The sequence below is a fragment of the Notolepis coatsorum genome (genome assembly GCF_963971535.1).
Source record: "Notolepis coatsorum genome assembly, chromosome: 19".
NCBI classification, from domain to species: domain Eukaryota; kingdom Metazoa; phylum Chordata; class Actinopteri; order Aulopiformes; family Paralepididae; genus Notolepis; species Notolepis coatsorum.
In genome coordinates, this window is record NC_140183.1 from 47,233,371 (window position 1) to 47,250,598 (window position 17,228).

Consider the following 17,228-nt stretch of genomic DNA (forward strand, 5'->3'; position numbering starts at 1 on the left):
CCTCCCTCCCTCCCTCCCTCCTTCATTTCAGTCTTACGATGGTCGACTGATGTAATTGCCTAACTTGTTGTGGGAAGTCATGTGACAGCGGCGTGTGTGTGTGTGTGTGTGTGTGTGTGTGTGTGTGTGTGTGTGTGTGTGTGTGTGTGTGATGCTGGTGAGTGTGAGGAGAATTGACGGGCTATGACGGGTGAGGAGAGGTGTGTGTGTGTGTGTGTGTTGGGCCTCAAGAACATTTTAAACCTGTGTATGTAGAATTTAAATGGTAAACATTTTTACATAAAGTCTTTATAATGTGTCTGTCTGTCTGTCTGTCTGTCTGTCTGTCTGTCTGTCTTTCTACGGAAGCTCCATGTATTGGTGGGTTCAAATCAAATCAAATCAAATGTATTTGTAAAACCTGCAATCACACGTTAATGTCCCCATGGGCTGGACAAGTGTTCTTTAAACAAGTCAAGAAGAAACATCACAATAAATCAATAACAAAAAACCCATCATGAAATCCAAAACAACACTCCCAGACATACCCCAGCGAAGGTAAGGAAAAACTCACAAAAAACCTAGCCGTAGGAAAAAAGCACCACAGGCAATGTGAAGGAGAGAAACCTTAGAAGGGCCGTTCAAGGGGGGATCCCCCTTCTTGGATGTCGGTGATAGTAGTGTTGCTATGGATGATCGATGGGTGGAGAATAAAACAGGCAAAATAGTTGGTATGTATATACATATACGTGTAATAAAACACAAATATGTACATGCAATAGCAACTGGGACACAAAAAGCAATCAAAATGTGTTATTTTTGTCTGTGTCTGTCTGTGTGTCTTTCTATGAAAGCTCCATTTATTGGTGGGTTAAATTAAAAGCTATCAAAATGTAGTTTCTCTGTCTTTCTGTGTGTGTGTGTGTTGGGCCTCAAGAACATTTGAAACCTGTGTATGTATAATTAAAATGGTTGGTTAAAATAAAGCCTTTAAAATGTATTTGTGTGTCTCTCTGTCTGTCTTTCTATGGAAGCTCCATTTATTGGTGGGTTAAATTAAAAGCAATCAAAATGTTCTTCTCTCTGTCTGTCTGTCCGTGTGTGTGTGTGTGTGTGTTGTGTGTGTGTGTGTTTCTGTCTGTCTGTGTGTCTATGGAAGCTCCATTTTACAGTAGTACCGTATACTGTGGAAGTGGTCTACAAGTAGTTAATCCCAGTCTGACATGCCAGAGTAAACAGGGACTTTAAAAGCACATGACGCTCAGATTAGCTGTGAATCGAGTGGAACAAGCCGAGAGCAACTGTGCAATTCTCTGGAGAAAACCCAAGACTCCTACCTGCGTGGCGTTGACCGTGTGCTGCTGCCGCGAGATCCCTCTCCCAGTCGCTCCCTCACCCTCTCTCTCCCTCTCCCTCTCCATGGCCTCCTCCTCGTCGATGCCGCTCTCTTGCTCCAGGATGCGGAACTCCCAGTCATCAAACGCCCGGGCTGCAGCCTCCATCTGCTCCTTTTCCTGTGCAAAAAACGAATTGCGTTTGTTATTAATTAAGGGTCTAACGATCGCGATACAGAATCCAAAATTGAAAATAATTTACGTTCAATAGTGTATCGAAATTATAAAAGTATATTGGCAATTCTGCCCTATGTTCTCTCTCTCTCCAGGAGACTCATTGCAGGTTAACAGGCTCATTTTCATTGTTCTCTGAGCCAAACCGAGCTGTAATCTATAATTCTATAATTAGAGATCTGTAGTATAGATTATATACATTTTAATGGATAAAGAATAAAAAATTGAATCGTGTGAGGAGGAGGCTATGACGGGTGAGGAGAGGTGTGTGTGTGTGTGTGTGTGTGTGTGTGCGTGTGTGCATGTTGGGCCTCAAGAACATTTGAAATCTGTGTATGTATAATTTAAATGGTTGGTTAAAATAAAGCCTTTATAATGCGTTTGTGTGTCTGTCTGTCTTACGTGCTTTGGACCATGTAAACAGGGTTCAGCGTATTTATTCATCAGCTTTATTTGATTTCAATTGGGTTGAGGAAATATTGTCCATGTAACCACAGCTAGTGTTAACACAGCATGACACAACGCCACAGGCATGGAAGATAAAAACACAAGAATCTGTCCAGCAGCGAACCATTCATTAAACACAAAACAGGCTCTAAGGACCCCGTCATCATCTCATTCTATAATGTGGCAACCACACAAGGCACAATGAACACTGAGTGTTTGCGTGTGTGTGCTTGTCTTCTGCTTTTGTCTTTGACATACTGTATTACGTGACATGATCGACACATCAGGTTGAACAGGTACTGCGCCATGGAGTCACACACAGGGCTCAAAACAACAGGGTGTACGACTGAGACACAACCAAGCATGAACAGCACAGCAGTGATGTCACTGCGTATAGCCTTGAGACACAGTCTGGTATTAATCAGCAGTGATGTCGGTACATAAAGCCTTGTGACACACAATGAAGCTGCCTACAAGATACTGGTGTTAATCAGTATAGCTTGAGGTCTGCTATGGATTTTAATTGATTGATTGCGATGACAATTTAAGATTAGGCAGAAGAATAACAAATGCACATTAAAACTGTATTACTCAAGGAACTGACAGCTGACTTCAGGGTGGTATTTCAGGAGACAGTGTTACTTGGTTAATCAGATACATATAAAATAAATAAATATAATAAAGTTAAAAGAAAAGGCATATAATATATTGGTTCTGATTGGGGTATTATAGTGATTAGTTGATAGTTTCACACTAAAAGAAACAACACTTGAGAAGTGATTTTATAATAATCTGGACTCTTAGAATACCCCCTGGGTCTAATGAAACCCACATAACCACTGCAGTCAACCGATAAAAGGGTATGTAGATTTGTAATCCAAGTTCTAGCCCTAAAATGTAAGTGTGGTTTTGAGGAAAAGACAAGGAAACATAACAAATGGTCTTTTCAAAGAAGACAGAGAAATAACAGTAGGCGTAGCTTACCAACTCCAGATACCACTATATTCAACCTATAGTCTATCCATATAATACTGTATAATAACAATGTACACACTGTATATTGTATGTATATACAGTACATTTATCTATATCTGTACATTCAGTACATCCATATCTACTCATATTTGTTAAACCACTGTCTAGACTGGTTTATTATAAGTGTATTCATACTTGTACCACTGTATATAATACTGTGGATTAGGGCGATTTTATCGATTAATTAAAATTGATGATTTCTTTTTTAAGAGTCACCTTTTATTTTACAAAAAGTGATGTTTGGTGAAAGTTAGATTTGCACTTTATTAAATTCATTCTTGTTTGATGATCAAGACGCACATTTTATTTGTTTTAAGTGAAGAAGAGAAAAAGCAAGTTATTGCACTATTAATCCCAATAGGGACATTCATCTTTGTCTGATCAACAGTAACCTTTTATATATCTATATATCTATATATCTGGATTGGATTACACAATATATATATTTTTTTAACTTTTTTCTTTTCATGTCAACGTTCACACGCACAATATACGCTTACCTAGGATTTGACTTGATTCAACAACAAAGCAGTCGGGGCAATGGCAAGCCGAAAACGATCGAAAGTGTGGTTACCGTAATTCCTCTAATAGTAACCGGGTCTCAAATACAAGCCGGGTCTCTATTAATGGCCGGGTGCGCTCTTGAGCTAAGCAATTATAAGCCGGCCTCCTAATACAAGCCGGGTTACTAATATACTGAGCTGCATACTGAGCTAGTTACTTGATTTCACTTTGAAAACGTTGAAATGACCAGTGACCACCTGTAATTGCACTGTTTACTATTTCATACAGTACTTGGTTTCAATAAATGAACCCAGTACATTTTACTGGGTTCAAACTGACACAAAATGTTGATTTATTCATTATGATCCGTTTGAAAATTTGAAATATAGGCCTCCCTCTTATACAGGCCTCCTCCTAATACAAGCCTGGTACCCGCTACAGTTGAAACAAATACAAGCCGGGGTTACTATTAGAGGAATTACGGTATTTGAAGTTTGGATTTTTTTTTCAACTGAGGTAGGTAGATTACATTTTTAGAGACTAAAGTACAGAAAAAAGGTACCATTGGGTACCGGTATCGATTCACAGGTACCGGTACCGTATCGGTTCAAATGTGAACGGTACCCATCCCTACTGAACACACAACTGCAGGGCAAGGGCATTTTTGCTCATGAAATGCATAGCCATGTGAAAGCCTTCATGACAAAGTTGCAATTCATTTCAAGGCAACTAGGCAGCAACAATCTCGAACACATGAAAACCCTGAAAGAAGTCAAACCATCAGCTGATCACCAGCACAGGTACTCATCCATGTTGGGAGCACTGCATGATGAATTTTCAAGGCGTTTTCAAGATTTCAAAAAGGTTGAGGATGAAATGCCGCTGGTTTCCTCTCCCTTTACCTGCAGTGTTGATAGTTGTTCAGCTTGAACTCATTGACCTGCAGTCTGATTCACTACTGAAAGAGCACTTTAAGTCAGCATCACTGCTAGAGTTCTACTCTGCTCTCAAGGAGGAGAACTTTCCAAACATGAGGAGACATGCTCAGAAGATGTTGGTTCTCTTTGGATCCACCTACATATGTGAACAGACATTCTCAGTCATGACGTTTACCAAATCCAGGTACAGATCCTCTCTCACTGATGAACATCTGTCAGCTGTGCTTCGCATCTCCACCTCAGACATTCAACCTGACTTTGATGGACTTGTTAAAGCTCAAAAGAGACTGGATTTCTCACACTGAATGAAAAAAAGAACTGAAGAACACTAAAATGTGGGAATATAACAAGTGAAATGGGACACATGATCCTTTATTTTTTTTGCACAGTTCTGAAAACATTAAATGTTAAATATAGGCATGTAAAGTCAAAAAGGCTACAAAACTGGGACACTTTTCTTTACACAGTTCAGTCACATGTCTTGTTTATTTTGGCTACAAAGATGATGTGATGTCTTTAGAAAGCTAAGAAAATCCTTGTTTCAATAGTATATGAAACTCAAAATGCCCTTTGTTATTAATGTGACTGAAAATTTGTTAAATATTTCACATTTTGTTTATCATTTTGGAAATTCTATTTGAATAAATGATATTTTTGAAAGCTAACCTCACATTTTAATTGCCAAATAATAACATACACTCTTACCAGCGGTCAAAACAATGCCATTTACTGCTTTTTATATAGAAATAAAATTTATATTATGCATAATTGAGTTCGGAATTTTGGCCCGGCCCTCCAAAATATTTTCAGTTGCTCATTTGGCCCCCTGGGAAAAATAATTGCCCACCCCTGCTCTACAACATGATCATCCATTTCTATCTACACTAAAAGCTGTTCACATGTAAAGGGTTTTTATAAACTCATCTTAATTATGTGCTCAATAGTTTCATTTGATTACTATTTTACACATCATCCAATTACATTTTCCAGGACAACTGTTTCAATTTCCATGTAAGTGTTCACTTTTGCTCAGTTTCCATGACTTTTCCATACTTGGAAAATGAAAAAATAAATTCCATGTTTTCCAGGTACCGTGGGAACCCTGAGTATAGACTTGGACTGTCACCTTGGGGTCATTGGACACCTTTTCTTTTAGATATAATACATTTTTACTCACAGAAAATGCAACAGATCAAGTCGCTTTGCTTTGATTTCTGGCATGTTAGACGTGTTTCTTGGTATCATATCTTAGTACTGGGGAGATTCTCTGATACCAATATTCTATTTTAGCCAGGTATCCTCCCTAGTTACCATTTACTCCAAATCATATAGCCGGCTAAGTTAGCTTATGAGAGGGTTAGCTTAGTGTGACCGATCGTATGTTACTCCTTCTGCGTTGTGTTAAATGTTGATGACCCGAGGGAGTTTCAAACCCGGGTTGGCCGCACCGCGGGCGACAGCATAGACCGCTATACCAAGAGGTGAATTCATTGCTTGGTAACGTGTCTATGTGTCTTTTAACTCATTGGGCGCCATTCACGAGAAAAGTCGGGTTAACTCACCATCGCTTGAGCGCCAATCACGAGAAAAGTCGGGTTTTAATCGTTATTTCTTTTATTCGCTATATTCATTCATTTTTCATCCATCCAGCCTGATGTTATCATTGGGAATGGGTCTGAGCTCGCAAAAGGCCAATACCGCCACCTAACGCCTTCCGGACGGTATTGCACATAATTGGAATCCCTCCCCCTTGGGCTGTATGCTAAGAAGTCCGGTCCAGGTTTTCCTTATTGGGCATGCAGTATCGTTATAACACATGGACTGGGGAGACTGTGAGCAGTGTGGATTATGCGTTTTGGTGAAGAAACGTTGGATCAATAAACGCGATCAATATTTGGAATGGCGATCAGGAATTGGATTATTCTTTTTGCAGTACATCAGATGTGAGGTAAGGACTCTGTTACGAATCTTGGGTTAATCCGATGTTTCTTTCGTAACGATCACGCATGTGTGTGTGTGTATGTGTGTGTGTGTGTGTGTGTGTGCGTGCGGTTGGCTGCGACCAAGGCACGGAGAAGCAACTTTTCAGCCCCCGCTTCTGTTCGTGCATGAGGACACATATAATACAGATAATCTAGCGTTATTTTCAGAAGGATTCATAAATCAAGCGACAAATGGCACGATTTCTAAGGAAATGCATTGAAGCGCGGTTTGCTCAAGTTTCTTGAGATTAGACCGAATCGCTCTGGAACTATACTCATATTCACCATGGTATAAAATGGAAATGTATGAAAAAATTATCAGTTTTTTGCATGTTGACTGGAAGAAACTCACTGACAATCGACGTGTTTATTAGATCCATAGCTATACTATTTAATATAGTTTAATACACTCGCAAACACAGCATTCTCCCCATTGCATTACAGCGATGGCGTTCTAACCAGAAGGTAAACAGCGCCCCCTTGGAGTCCATTTAGTTAAGGGGAAGTGAGTTTAACTCGCAGTACCGCTTACTGCCACAGTCACTTCACAACACATGTCCATCGTGACTGTGGATATTACTCACGGACAGTGATGTAACAGCGTTACTTTTTTCAGTAACGAGTAATCTAACGCATTACTCTTCCAATCTTAATAAAGCCGTTACCGTTACTGCCAAAAAATGCGGCGCGTTACTATGATTGAAGTCGTTTTTTTCATCAGACCAAGTAAATCTCTGCGCCGAGAGGCAATACTGTTCTTCCTTGGTTAGTGGGCAGTGCGCGAGACAAGCGCATACATGCTGACGATTGGCTGAGGTTGAGTAAAATGTCATGGTAAGCCAATCAGAGGTAGAGTTGGGCGGGTGTTCGAAAGAATGCATAGTCGGACACACAGCGACAACACAAGCGAGTCAGTCAACGAGAGACCGCGGTCCGCGTATGTTTTGATAGTTTGTTTGGCAAGCCCAAATAATCCAAAACGAATCCAACGAACAACACAATCGAGTCAGTTAACGAGAGACGGGTCCATGAGAGTTTTTTGTTCGCTCTTAGTCTTGTGTTTGTTGTGTTGCAGCGCAGGGCACTACAGTAGTGGAGGCTACAGCCTTATCAACAGTGCTGCACTTCCTGGTTTAATAGCACAGTCTTCAGGTGCTCAGAGAGAGAGAGAGAGAACTAGAGAGATACAGAAAGAGAGTGAGAGACATACACAACACATCTGTTTTTTAGTTTTATTTGCACTACAAAGTGTATACTGTATCTGTATGTCTTAAATGTCATGATTAGATTAGTTTAGATGATTAGATTAGATTCTTATATCTGTATGTCATAAATGTCATTATGAATTGAAAATGGGGGACCCTGATGTAAACAAGACAAAAGTCTTTCTCTGGTCTGCATCCCCTTAACAATTGTGTGTATTGAGCTGTACTGTACTGTACCCATTCTGCAATCTGTTAATCAAAATGTTCAATCAATCAGTATATATTTGTTATTTATTTTTGGTATAGTGCTTAACAAGCTTAATTTAATGTTGCCCAGTTGTGGCCTGTTGAGGGATGAGGGGCAATACATATCAAAAGTTCCAAAACATCTGTGTTTGTATTTGTATGATCCACTATATAAACATAGTAATTATAATATCTACATAGCTCTGCCACTCAAGTCGATCTTCCAGTGGCCTACACTAAGGACTGCATACCCGTAAACCGTGCACACATCCCCACTTGTAAGACGGCTAAGAAATGGAGTCATCTAGCAGGAATAGCAGACGAAATTCAAACACTAAAAGACTGCGAAGTGGGTCTTCTCATAGGTTATAATTGCTCGAGAGCCATGGCTCCAAGGCAAGTCATCCTCGGAGCAGATGAGGAACCATACGCTGTACGGACAGATCTAGGGTGGAGTATCGTGGGGCCCTCAGCTCAAAGCCAGGATTCGTTGAGCACCAGTCGCATGTGCCACAGAACCACAGTTAAAGAGCTACCCCCGGCCACACCGGCCGATGTTATCCGCATTCTAGAGTCAGACTTTAAGGACGGCAGTGAAGACGGAAAACCAGTGTCTCAAGATGACATCACGTTTCTGAAAGGGATGGATGAAGGAATACGGAAAACCAAACAAGGCCATTACGAAATGCCCCTGCCCTTCAAAAACAGACTCCCCAACAATAAGAACTCAGCCCTGATTCACCTTAAAAGGAAACTGCAGCGCGACGAAGGGTACAAGAAGAAATACGTCAAGTTCATGGAAGAGGTTATTGGAAAGGGGGGCGCAGAACCAGTCGAAGATGGTGGGAGAGAAGGCGAAAGGTGGTACATTCCCCATCACGGCGTCGTTCACGCAAAGAAACCCGACAAACTTCACATTGTGTTTGACTGCTCAGCAAGTTACAAAGGAACAAGCCTCAATGACCACCTCCTTTCTGGGCCCGACATGTTGAACAACTTGAGTGGAGTGCTCATCCGCTTTCGCCAGCACCCAGTTGCTCTGATGTGCGACGTTGAAAAATTTCACGTTCAGGAAGCTGATCGAGACTACTTGCGCTTTCTCTGGTGGAAGCAAGGAGACCTGAACTCACCGCCCAGGGAGTTCCGCATGAAGGTGCATCTGTTCGGTGCGGCCTCCTCGCCAGGGTGTGCCAACTACGAACTAAAGCACTTAGCTAAGGAGAAGGCACACACCTACCCGCACAGATCACGATTCGTCATGAGAGACTTTTACGTGGACGACGGGGTCACAAGTGTTGAAAACACGAGTGCAATTCAGTTAGCCAAAGAAGCACGCAAACTCTGTGCCACAGGTGGCCTCCGTCTACATAAGTTTGTGTCAAACAACAGAGATGTCCTCGAGAGTATCCTGCTCTCTGAACGAGCAACCAACGTAAAGTGCATGCGCCTCACCTTTGATGAGCTGCCACTTGAAAGAGCTCTCGGGATTCAATGGGACACAGAGTCTGACAACTTCTGTCTCAACGTCAACCTTAAAGAACAGCCTCCTACACGCCGCGGCATCCTGTCAACAGTAGCCTCCCTGTACGACCCCCTCGGGTTTGTGGCACCGGTCCTGCTCAAAGAGGAATTTGGCTCTCCTGGTGCTGAGGAGTTCTTCTGGACTGATTCGAAAGTAGTCTTGGGATACATGAGGGAAGTCAGAAGTGCTTTGCACTTAGCACAATGACCAAGGAGCAAAGCACTATAGTTGATCACTTGTCTACGTTTTCTTCTTGGTCACTCGCTACTCGAGCTATCGCACGCATTCAGAGACGCGTCCACAAGAATAAATCTAACTCACTAACCTCTCGAATAATCAGAGATCATATAGAATTAGCGGCAGTGGCTAGTCCGTAATGAACTAGAATGGAGAAGTAAGATGACTCCTTCCATCCACTGGTCTGGGGGTCCACTTTGGGCAAGTGGTAGCACCCCCTAAGCCTCCCTACCTGGGGTTACAGGCCAACTAGGTTATTCCTTATTATGGAATCAGTCGGATTTACAGTGTAATATAAACCACTCCTGATTGGTGGGAGTGTAAACGACCCTCCAGGTAGCGTCATTCAGTTTGTGTGTGATAGGGAACCTTTATTTTGAAGCACCGCCAAACCGGAAGTAGCTAACCGGAAGCAGATACCGCGAGCATGAGCACAGCTTGACGGTCCAAATGAACGTTAGACATACGGCTACAAGGAAACAGAGTTCTCCGTGAATATCTTCTTTATTCTTTTGTTATATGGAAATGGTCTACAAGGTAACTGCTGTGCACTTTCTATGGTTTTAATGTTGGTTTGAATTCACTTTTGTTTGTGTTTTGACAACTTAAAGTTATTCCTGCTACTGTAAAAATACGTTGTTTTCTAGCTAACTTGGTCATTGCAAATTGTTAGCTTGTCTACACATTTAATAAGGTCCAGAGTACCAGCATTTTAAGAGTTTTTGTTTGATTGTAGATCTGGAAAAGAAGACTTTCATGTGGGTTATGGTTAAGCCCCTGTTGGAGAGAGAGAGGACAAGGTACTGGGATGTCTATTTGTCCTACTTATTGATATGGGCTGTTTACTTTATATTTGTATTCATTTAATGTATTGGCTATGTCACTGTTATTGGAAGCCATTTGTGTCAAGTGTTATGTTAGCTTATGGAACAATGTGAATGTGGCACTAATGTATATAATGTATATATATCTGAGTATCTTTTCTTTGTCTTTCTCTGTCATTTCACTTCAGCTCTTACGTTGTGAATTGAAATAAACATTCATGAAACACCAGTAAAGGAGTCCATCCATCACTCTCCCAGGGATGCTACACATGGCATTTGATTGGAGGCTTGTCCCACAGCAACATTAAAATAGTTTAGATTTGTGTACGTTGTTTATGTTAAGAATTTACTTGAAAGTAACGCAATCATTACTTTCTGAAGTAACTAGTTACTTTTATCATTTGTAACTGAGTAAGTAATTTAGTAACTTTTTGGAAGAAGTAACTAGTAACTGTAACTAGTTACTTTTTTAAAGTAACTTGCCCAACACTGCTCACGGACCTCCGTTACATTAGCATAGATCACTAAATGATCAGCTTTTATTACATGGCGTTTTAACATTCGCAGAAATGCTTGATTGTGATTGGTCAATAGCGCTCGTCAGAGGTCCATTATTACTCGATAACGGACCTCTGCCGAGCAATAATGACCGCTGCTGTGCGCAGCTGTAGCAATCAAGCCCACTGACACACACTGCATCAGTGCAGCCAATCAGACACACCTGCCGGCTGCTGGCGAAGCTGCCGGCGATGACAGCGGAGCGACAGAACAGAACTGCGTCTGCATTTGATCTCGTCTTGTCGATGGTGTTAAATGAATTAGGTATATTGTTAGTAAGTTAGCCATGTAATAAGCGGGATAATGTATAGCTATACTCGGTCATTGTCGCAAAATAATTGACCTTCACTACGTTTAAAGAACACCTCTGCGAGGCGTCTCGGTGTTCTAAACTCTGTGTCGGTCAATTATTTTGCGACAATGACCTCGTAGCTATACATTATCCCTTACATAATACGCATTTCATGTTGGCATTTCCTTGTTGAAAGCAGATGACATAGCAAAATGGACGTTAAATGTCTCATTACATACTTGAGCATACTTCTTTTATTTTTTTTTATATATAAAACCTTAATAAAAGTCATATTCACAATTGACTTCATACAGTTGAACCTGTCATTTGGTTTACTTTGGTTTCTGTTATAATGATTCAATAATAAATCGATTCTTTTTTTATTTACTGTTCACCACATCATAAGCCGCGACACTCCTCAACTTTCTCTGCTGACATCTTTCCCTTTGCCTCTAAGTGAATGGAGTGTCACGTTGCTGGGTCACTGAATAGCAGTAGGCTGGCTATTAATGTTACTAGCAATCTGCTTTCATCTACGAAATAATACATTACAGTATTTGCACTGTGAAGCGCTGTCCAATGAGTTCTGAAGCATTTGGCTGAATATGAGCAGATAATATTGCCCTAAACACTTTAGAATTCATCCTGCTGCTTTTGTCAGCAGTCACATCATCAATAAATACAAGGGAACCAGTTCCATTGGCAGCCATACATGCCCACGCCATAACACTACCACCACAATGCTTCACTGATGTGGTATGCTTTCCTTTCCTTCTCCATACTCTTCTCTTCCCATCACTGGTACAAGTTCATCTTTGTCTCATCTATCCATAGGATGTTGTTCCAGAACTGTACAGACTTTTTTAAGGTGTTTTTTTTTGCCAAACCGAATCTAGTTTTCCTGTTTTTTTTTTTTTTTTTAATTAATTTCTTTTTTTTTTAGCGTTTATCGCTTTTCTGGTCAAGCATGACCGACAGATGTAGAGTGAAACGGGAGAGAGAGCGAGTCCGGGAATCGAACTCGGAGTCAACCAGATCCGTGACGCAGCGCGGTATTCCGCGCTGCCATTCCTGTTTTTGAGGCTCACTAAGGCTGCGGTTACACCTTTCGTTTCATTTTCGTTTCATTGTCATATACGCGTTTCGCCGCGACGTCCTGCGCCTCGAGTCACACTTTCGTTTTTTTTTTGTTTTTGTCACCTGAGCACACTGATGTAGTACACTGCCAAAGCAGTAGGTGGCAGTAGGTGGCGAACATGAAGGCAATTTCAACCAATCAGAACTTGAATGTGCCAATACACTTCCTGGTAGCTCCAGCAAAGAAAATGTCAACAAGGCAGACGCCTATGGGCGCCACCATCTTGCCTATTTACTCAATGTAATGGAGGTCTCTTTATTATGAGTCAGTATTCTAGTTTTGTTGTATTATTAGTTGTACTGTCACTTTAGGTGGTGGGCGTGCTCACGGGGGTGTGGCGCTAATGGGAGCGTCTTATGGAATTTCATTCACCTTTTCACGTTGACAGTTCACAGAGGTTGACAGCTCACGGAGAGAGGGGGTGAGAGTTAGGAGAGCATATTATCTTTTGACCGCAATAACGCAATACCGCAAAGTGCAAATCGTATTTTGTTTGTCTCATGATGAAGCGAAAGAATAAATGCCTTAAAAGTATTTCCTGGACGTGGAACGGAGTTATTTCATGTCGCGCGTCAATTGTTTGAACTCCATCGCTCAGCCCCTCGGCAGGTCTGTCTATGACAGTCTACTGCCGCAACATAGTCAAAAGATACTTAAGCAAGCAAACAAAAGCGTTGATAAGGAAATCAACAATATTGACATTACGGATTCCTCGAGTTGCCTCGGGGCGCTGATCTTCATCGCTGCATTGGAGGAGCGCGCCATCACTTCTGAATGCCTGACACGCAGACCAGCAATAAGAAGCTAAGTAAATTGTTTTATTCAACTGTGAAGCCTTTTGTGTTAAAGAACACAGTGTGAATTAGTTACTTTGCTTGTCCATTGGGGATCGGTTTGTTGACTGGCTGCGTCGTCTTGCGCTCATGGACGTTGCGCGGCCTAAGCGGCAGCTAATTGATTGATGGATTGATTGTTCATTAAAGAGGACTGTGGATTATTGAATAATTGCACCTGAGCACATTGAAAAATGGCATCAGGAGGATCAATTGTTGATACTAATGGCTCATCAAAAACGGATGGCAAGAAAAGAGAAATTAAACTCACTGCCAAAGGCATGGCCTATAAATTGGAGACACTTCATAGTGAACGTCACGCGAATGTTCGCAAAATGAAAGGTCTTATGAAGGTATTAAAGCAGCTTATGGACGATAACCACAATGCTTCACAGGTGCAGTCTGAATTGGACAATTTGAACCAAATGGTTGAAGATACCACTCTGTTACACAAATCCGTAATCTCTTTAATTTCTGAAGAGGAACATGAAAAGCAAAACGAATGGTTTGAAACGATATTAAAATGCAAAAAGGGATTCATGGATGATGTAAGGCAGTGGCTTTCTGAGACTGGGAGACAAAAATACAGTACAAGTGCCAATGTTTGTGTACATTCCCCCAGGACCCCCATACCTGTAACACAGCAAGCTGTTGAAATACCTGATGAACACTGTGATGTAATTAAAGCTGATGATGATGAAATCAAACCAAGTGACAGTGTGTCAAATTCTGGAAGCAGAGGTTCAGCCTATCGAAGCTCCGTTGGGCCTAGGTCTAACATCTCAACCACGTCTTCTGCACGCAAAGCTGAATCTGACATGGCCGCTCTAATTGCAAAACAAAGGCTATTAAAAGATAAGCACGCAATAGAGCAAGAGGAAGAAGAAGAAGAGGAGCTGCTAAGGAAGAAAAGGGTACAATTAAGAACGCAGGAAGAAGAGCAAGAGGAACAGCTAAGGAAGCAAAAGGAGCAAAGAAGGAAAGAGGAAGAAGAGCAAGAGGAACAGCTAAGGAAGAAAAAGGAGAAACTAAGAAAGAAGAAGGAGCAACTTGAACTTGACATGGAAATAGCCTCAGCAGCGGCTAAAGTCAATGTGCTAAGAGGCTCTGGAGGATCTCGTATTTCAACTAATATGTCTGTTGTATCTGATGGCATGAGCTCTTATTTCCGAAGAGGACAAAGGAATGTTCAGACACTCAGTACTGAAGCACAAACCGCTACAACCACAGATCAGAATCTACAACCACAACCCGAATTGTCAAGACACACAGGGGTCAAGGGACAAAGGACGTTACAGTGCCCTCAAGCACAGCCACGGATTCAGCACCAAAGCGTTCACCCTGCACCACAACAAGCAATCAGCAGCAGCAACATAATCACTGTTTTAGAGAAACAGAATGAAATAACAGCTTTGCTAGTCCAACAACAGTCTCTTTCATTCTTGCCTAAAAGAGACATTCAAATTTACGATGGTGACCCTTTACATTTTCACACCTTCATAAAGTCATTCGAGCACAGCATTGAACAGAAGACTGACAACCATATGGACTGCCTGTACTTCCTTGAACAGTTCACTAGGGGGCAGCCTCGTGAGCTTGTCAGAAGCTGTCAGCATATGGCTCATGACCGAGGGTATGTGAAAGCTAAGGCTTTGCTACATGAGCACTTTGGGAATGGACATAGAATTGCTTCTGCCTACATGGGAAAGGCTCTTTCATGGCCACCAATAAAATCAGAAGACGTCAGAGCTCTGCAAGCATACAGTCTCTTTTTGAGAGGATGCTGCAACGCCATGGAAGAAGTGGAAATGATGTACGAGTTGGACATGTCTGCCAACATGCTAGCCATCATTAGAAAATTACCTTACAAGCACAGGGACATATGGAGAACTGTGGCCTGTGACCTGCAGGAAAGGCGTGGCCATAGAGCTAGATTTCCTGACATTGTTGACTTCGTTGAACGACTTTGAAAAATTGAAAATTGCAAGTGATCCAGTGTTTGGCAATATACAGGACACACCATCAGCAGCAGCACCTAAGGATGTGAGGAAGTCCAGCAATCAACCATATACAAGGGCAAAGGAAAGTAGCTATGCTACCACCATTGCAACAATTGAAAGGAAAGAGGAACCTGGAACAAAGATGGAGAGAAGTTCATCTGGTACAAGGTCTTGTTGGTTCTGTGGAGGTGGACACACATTGGATATGTGCTTTCTATTGGAAAGGAAGGCGCATAGCGAGAAGATTGACTTCTTGAGGGATCATAATTTGTGTTTTGGCTGTTTGTGCATTGGGCACATAAGTAAAGAATGTAGGCAACGCCTCTATTGCAAAATATGCAATCTCAGACACCCTAGCATACTTCACATCTACCAAAGAGAGAAAGGAACAGATCAAAGGCCAGCCAAAAGAGAATCGGACAGCAATGGGCAGTGCTCCGATCTCTGTACAATCCAGTGGTCTTACAGGGGCCGGTGAGCAGGACTGTACACTCTCTATAGTACCAGTACAGGTCAAATCTAAAAAGGGACATGTTACAATGATTACCTACGCCTTCCTGGATCCCGGTAGCTCAGCATCTTTCTGCACTGAGCGGCTGATGAACAAGCTGAACGTCACCGGAAGAAGAACAAGCATTCTCCTTCGGACTATGGGCCAGGAGAAAGTGGTTAGAAGCCACGTTGTTTCTGATCTGGAAGTGGCTGCACTAGACAGTGACTTGTTTTGTGAGCTGCCTGACATTTACACACAGGAAAGCATGCCAGTCCACAGAGGCAACATTCCAAGACAGAAAGACCTTCAAAGATGGCCTCACTTGGAACATGTTTACATTCCTGAGATTGACTCTGGGATAGACCTGTTGATAGGAACCAACGTTCCCAAGGCATTGGAGCCATGGCAAGTTGTTCAGAGTGTGGACAAGGGTCCATACGCAGTCAAGACTGTGTTAGGTTGGACTGTGAACGGACCCCTCAGAGGAAGTGGAAATAATGAAACAACTTGTGGACAGCCAGATATCACAGTCAACAGGATCTCAGTTGCGAGCCTTGATGAACTATGGAGGCGGCAGCTAACGGTTGACTTCCCTGAATGCAGTCAGGATGAGCAGACAGGGTTGTCAAGAGAAGACTGTCACTTCATGGAGTGCGTTACAAAGTCTGCTAAATTGATGAACGGCCATTACAGTATTGGCTTACCTTTGAGGGAAAAGGATGTAAAGATGCCAAACAGGAAAGTGGCAGAACAGCGTACCCTAAGCCTCAAAAAGGAGATTTGATAAAGATGCTTTATTTCATGCCGATTACACTGCCTTCATGAATGACATAATTTCCAAGGGCTACGCAGAGGAGGTGCCGGCTGAGAATCTGGAACGCAGCGACTCCAAGGTATGTTACATACCACACCATGGTGTATACCACCCAAAAAAGAAAAGGATCAGGGTCGTATTCGACTGTGGAGCAACATTCCAGGGAACAACGTTGAATGCACAGCTTCTACAGGGACCAGATCTTACCAGCACACTGATTGGAGTCATGACCCGATTCAGAAAGGAGCCTGTTGTACTCATGGCAGACATTGAGGCCATGTTTCACCAGGTCAAAGTACCAGCTGAGGATGCAGATCTATTGAGGTTCCTCTGGTGGCCGAATGGAGACCACAATCAGAACCTTGTAGAGCACAGAATGGTCGCACATTTATTCGGAGCTACATCCTCGCCAAGCTGTGCAAACTTCGCCCTCAGGAAGTGTGCAGAAGATCAACGGGAGCAATTCAGCCCTGAAGTAATTGACACTGTTCTGCACAACTTCTATGTTGATGATTGCCTTGTATCAGTGGCTTCTGATGAGGAAGCAGTAGCACTCTATCAAAACCTTCGTGCCCTTTGTGCTAAAGGGGGCTTTCAGCTCACAAAATGGATC

General features: G+C 42.2%; 1 protein-coding gene across 3 annotated transcripts in view; it reads right to left on the minus strand.

Annotated features, from left to right (window-relative positions):
* Positions 1 to 17,228, minus strand: part of phldb3 (pleckstrin homology-like domain, family B, member 3) — a 59,339-nt gene that overhangs the window by 16,029 nt on the left and 26,082 nt on the right. For all 3 annotated transcript variants that reach the window (XM_084335988.1, XM_084335989.1, XM_084335987.1), the window contains one exon: positions 1,317 to 1,493. In XM_084335988.1, coding sequence (XP_084192114.1) covers positions 1,317 to 1,493 — 177 coding nt within the window. The remainder of the gene's footprint in view (positions 1 to 1,316; positions 1,494 to 17,228) is intronic.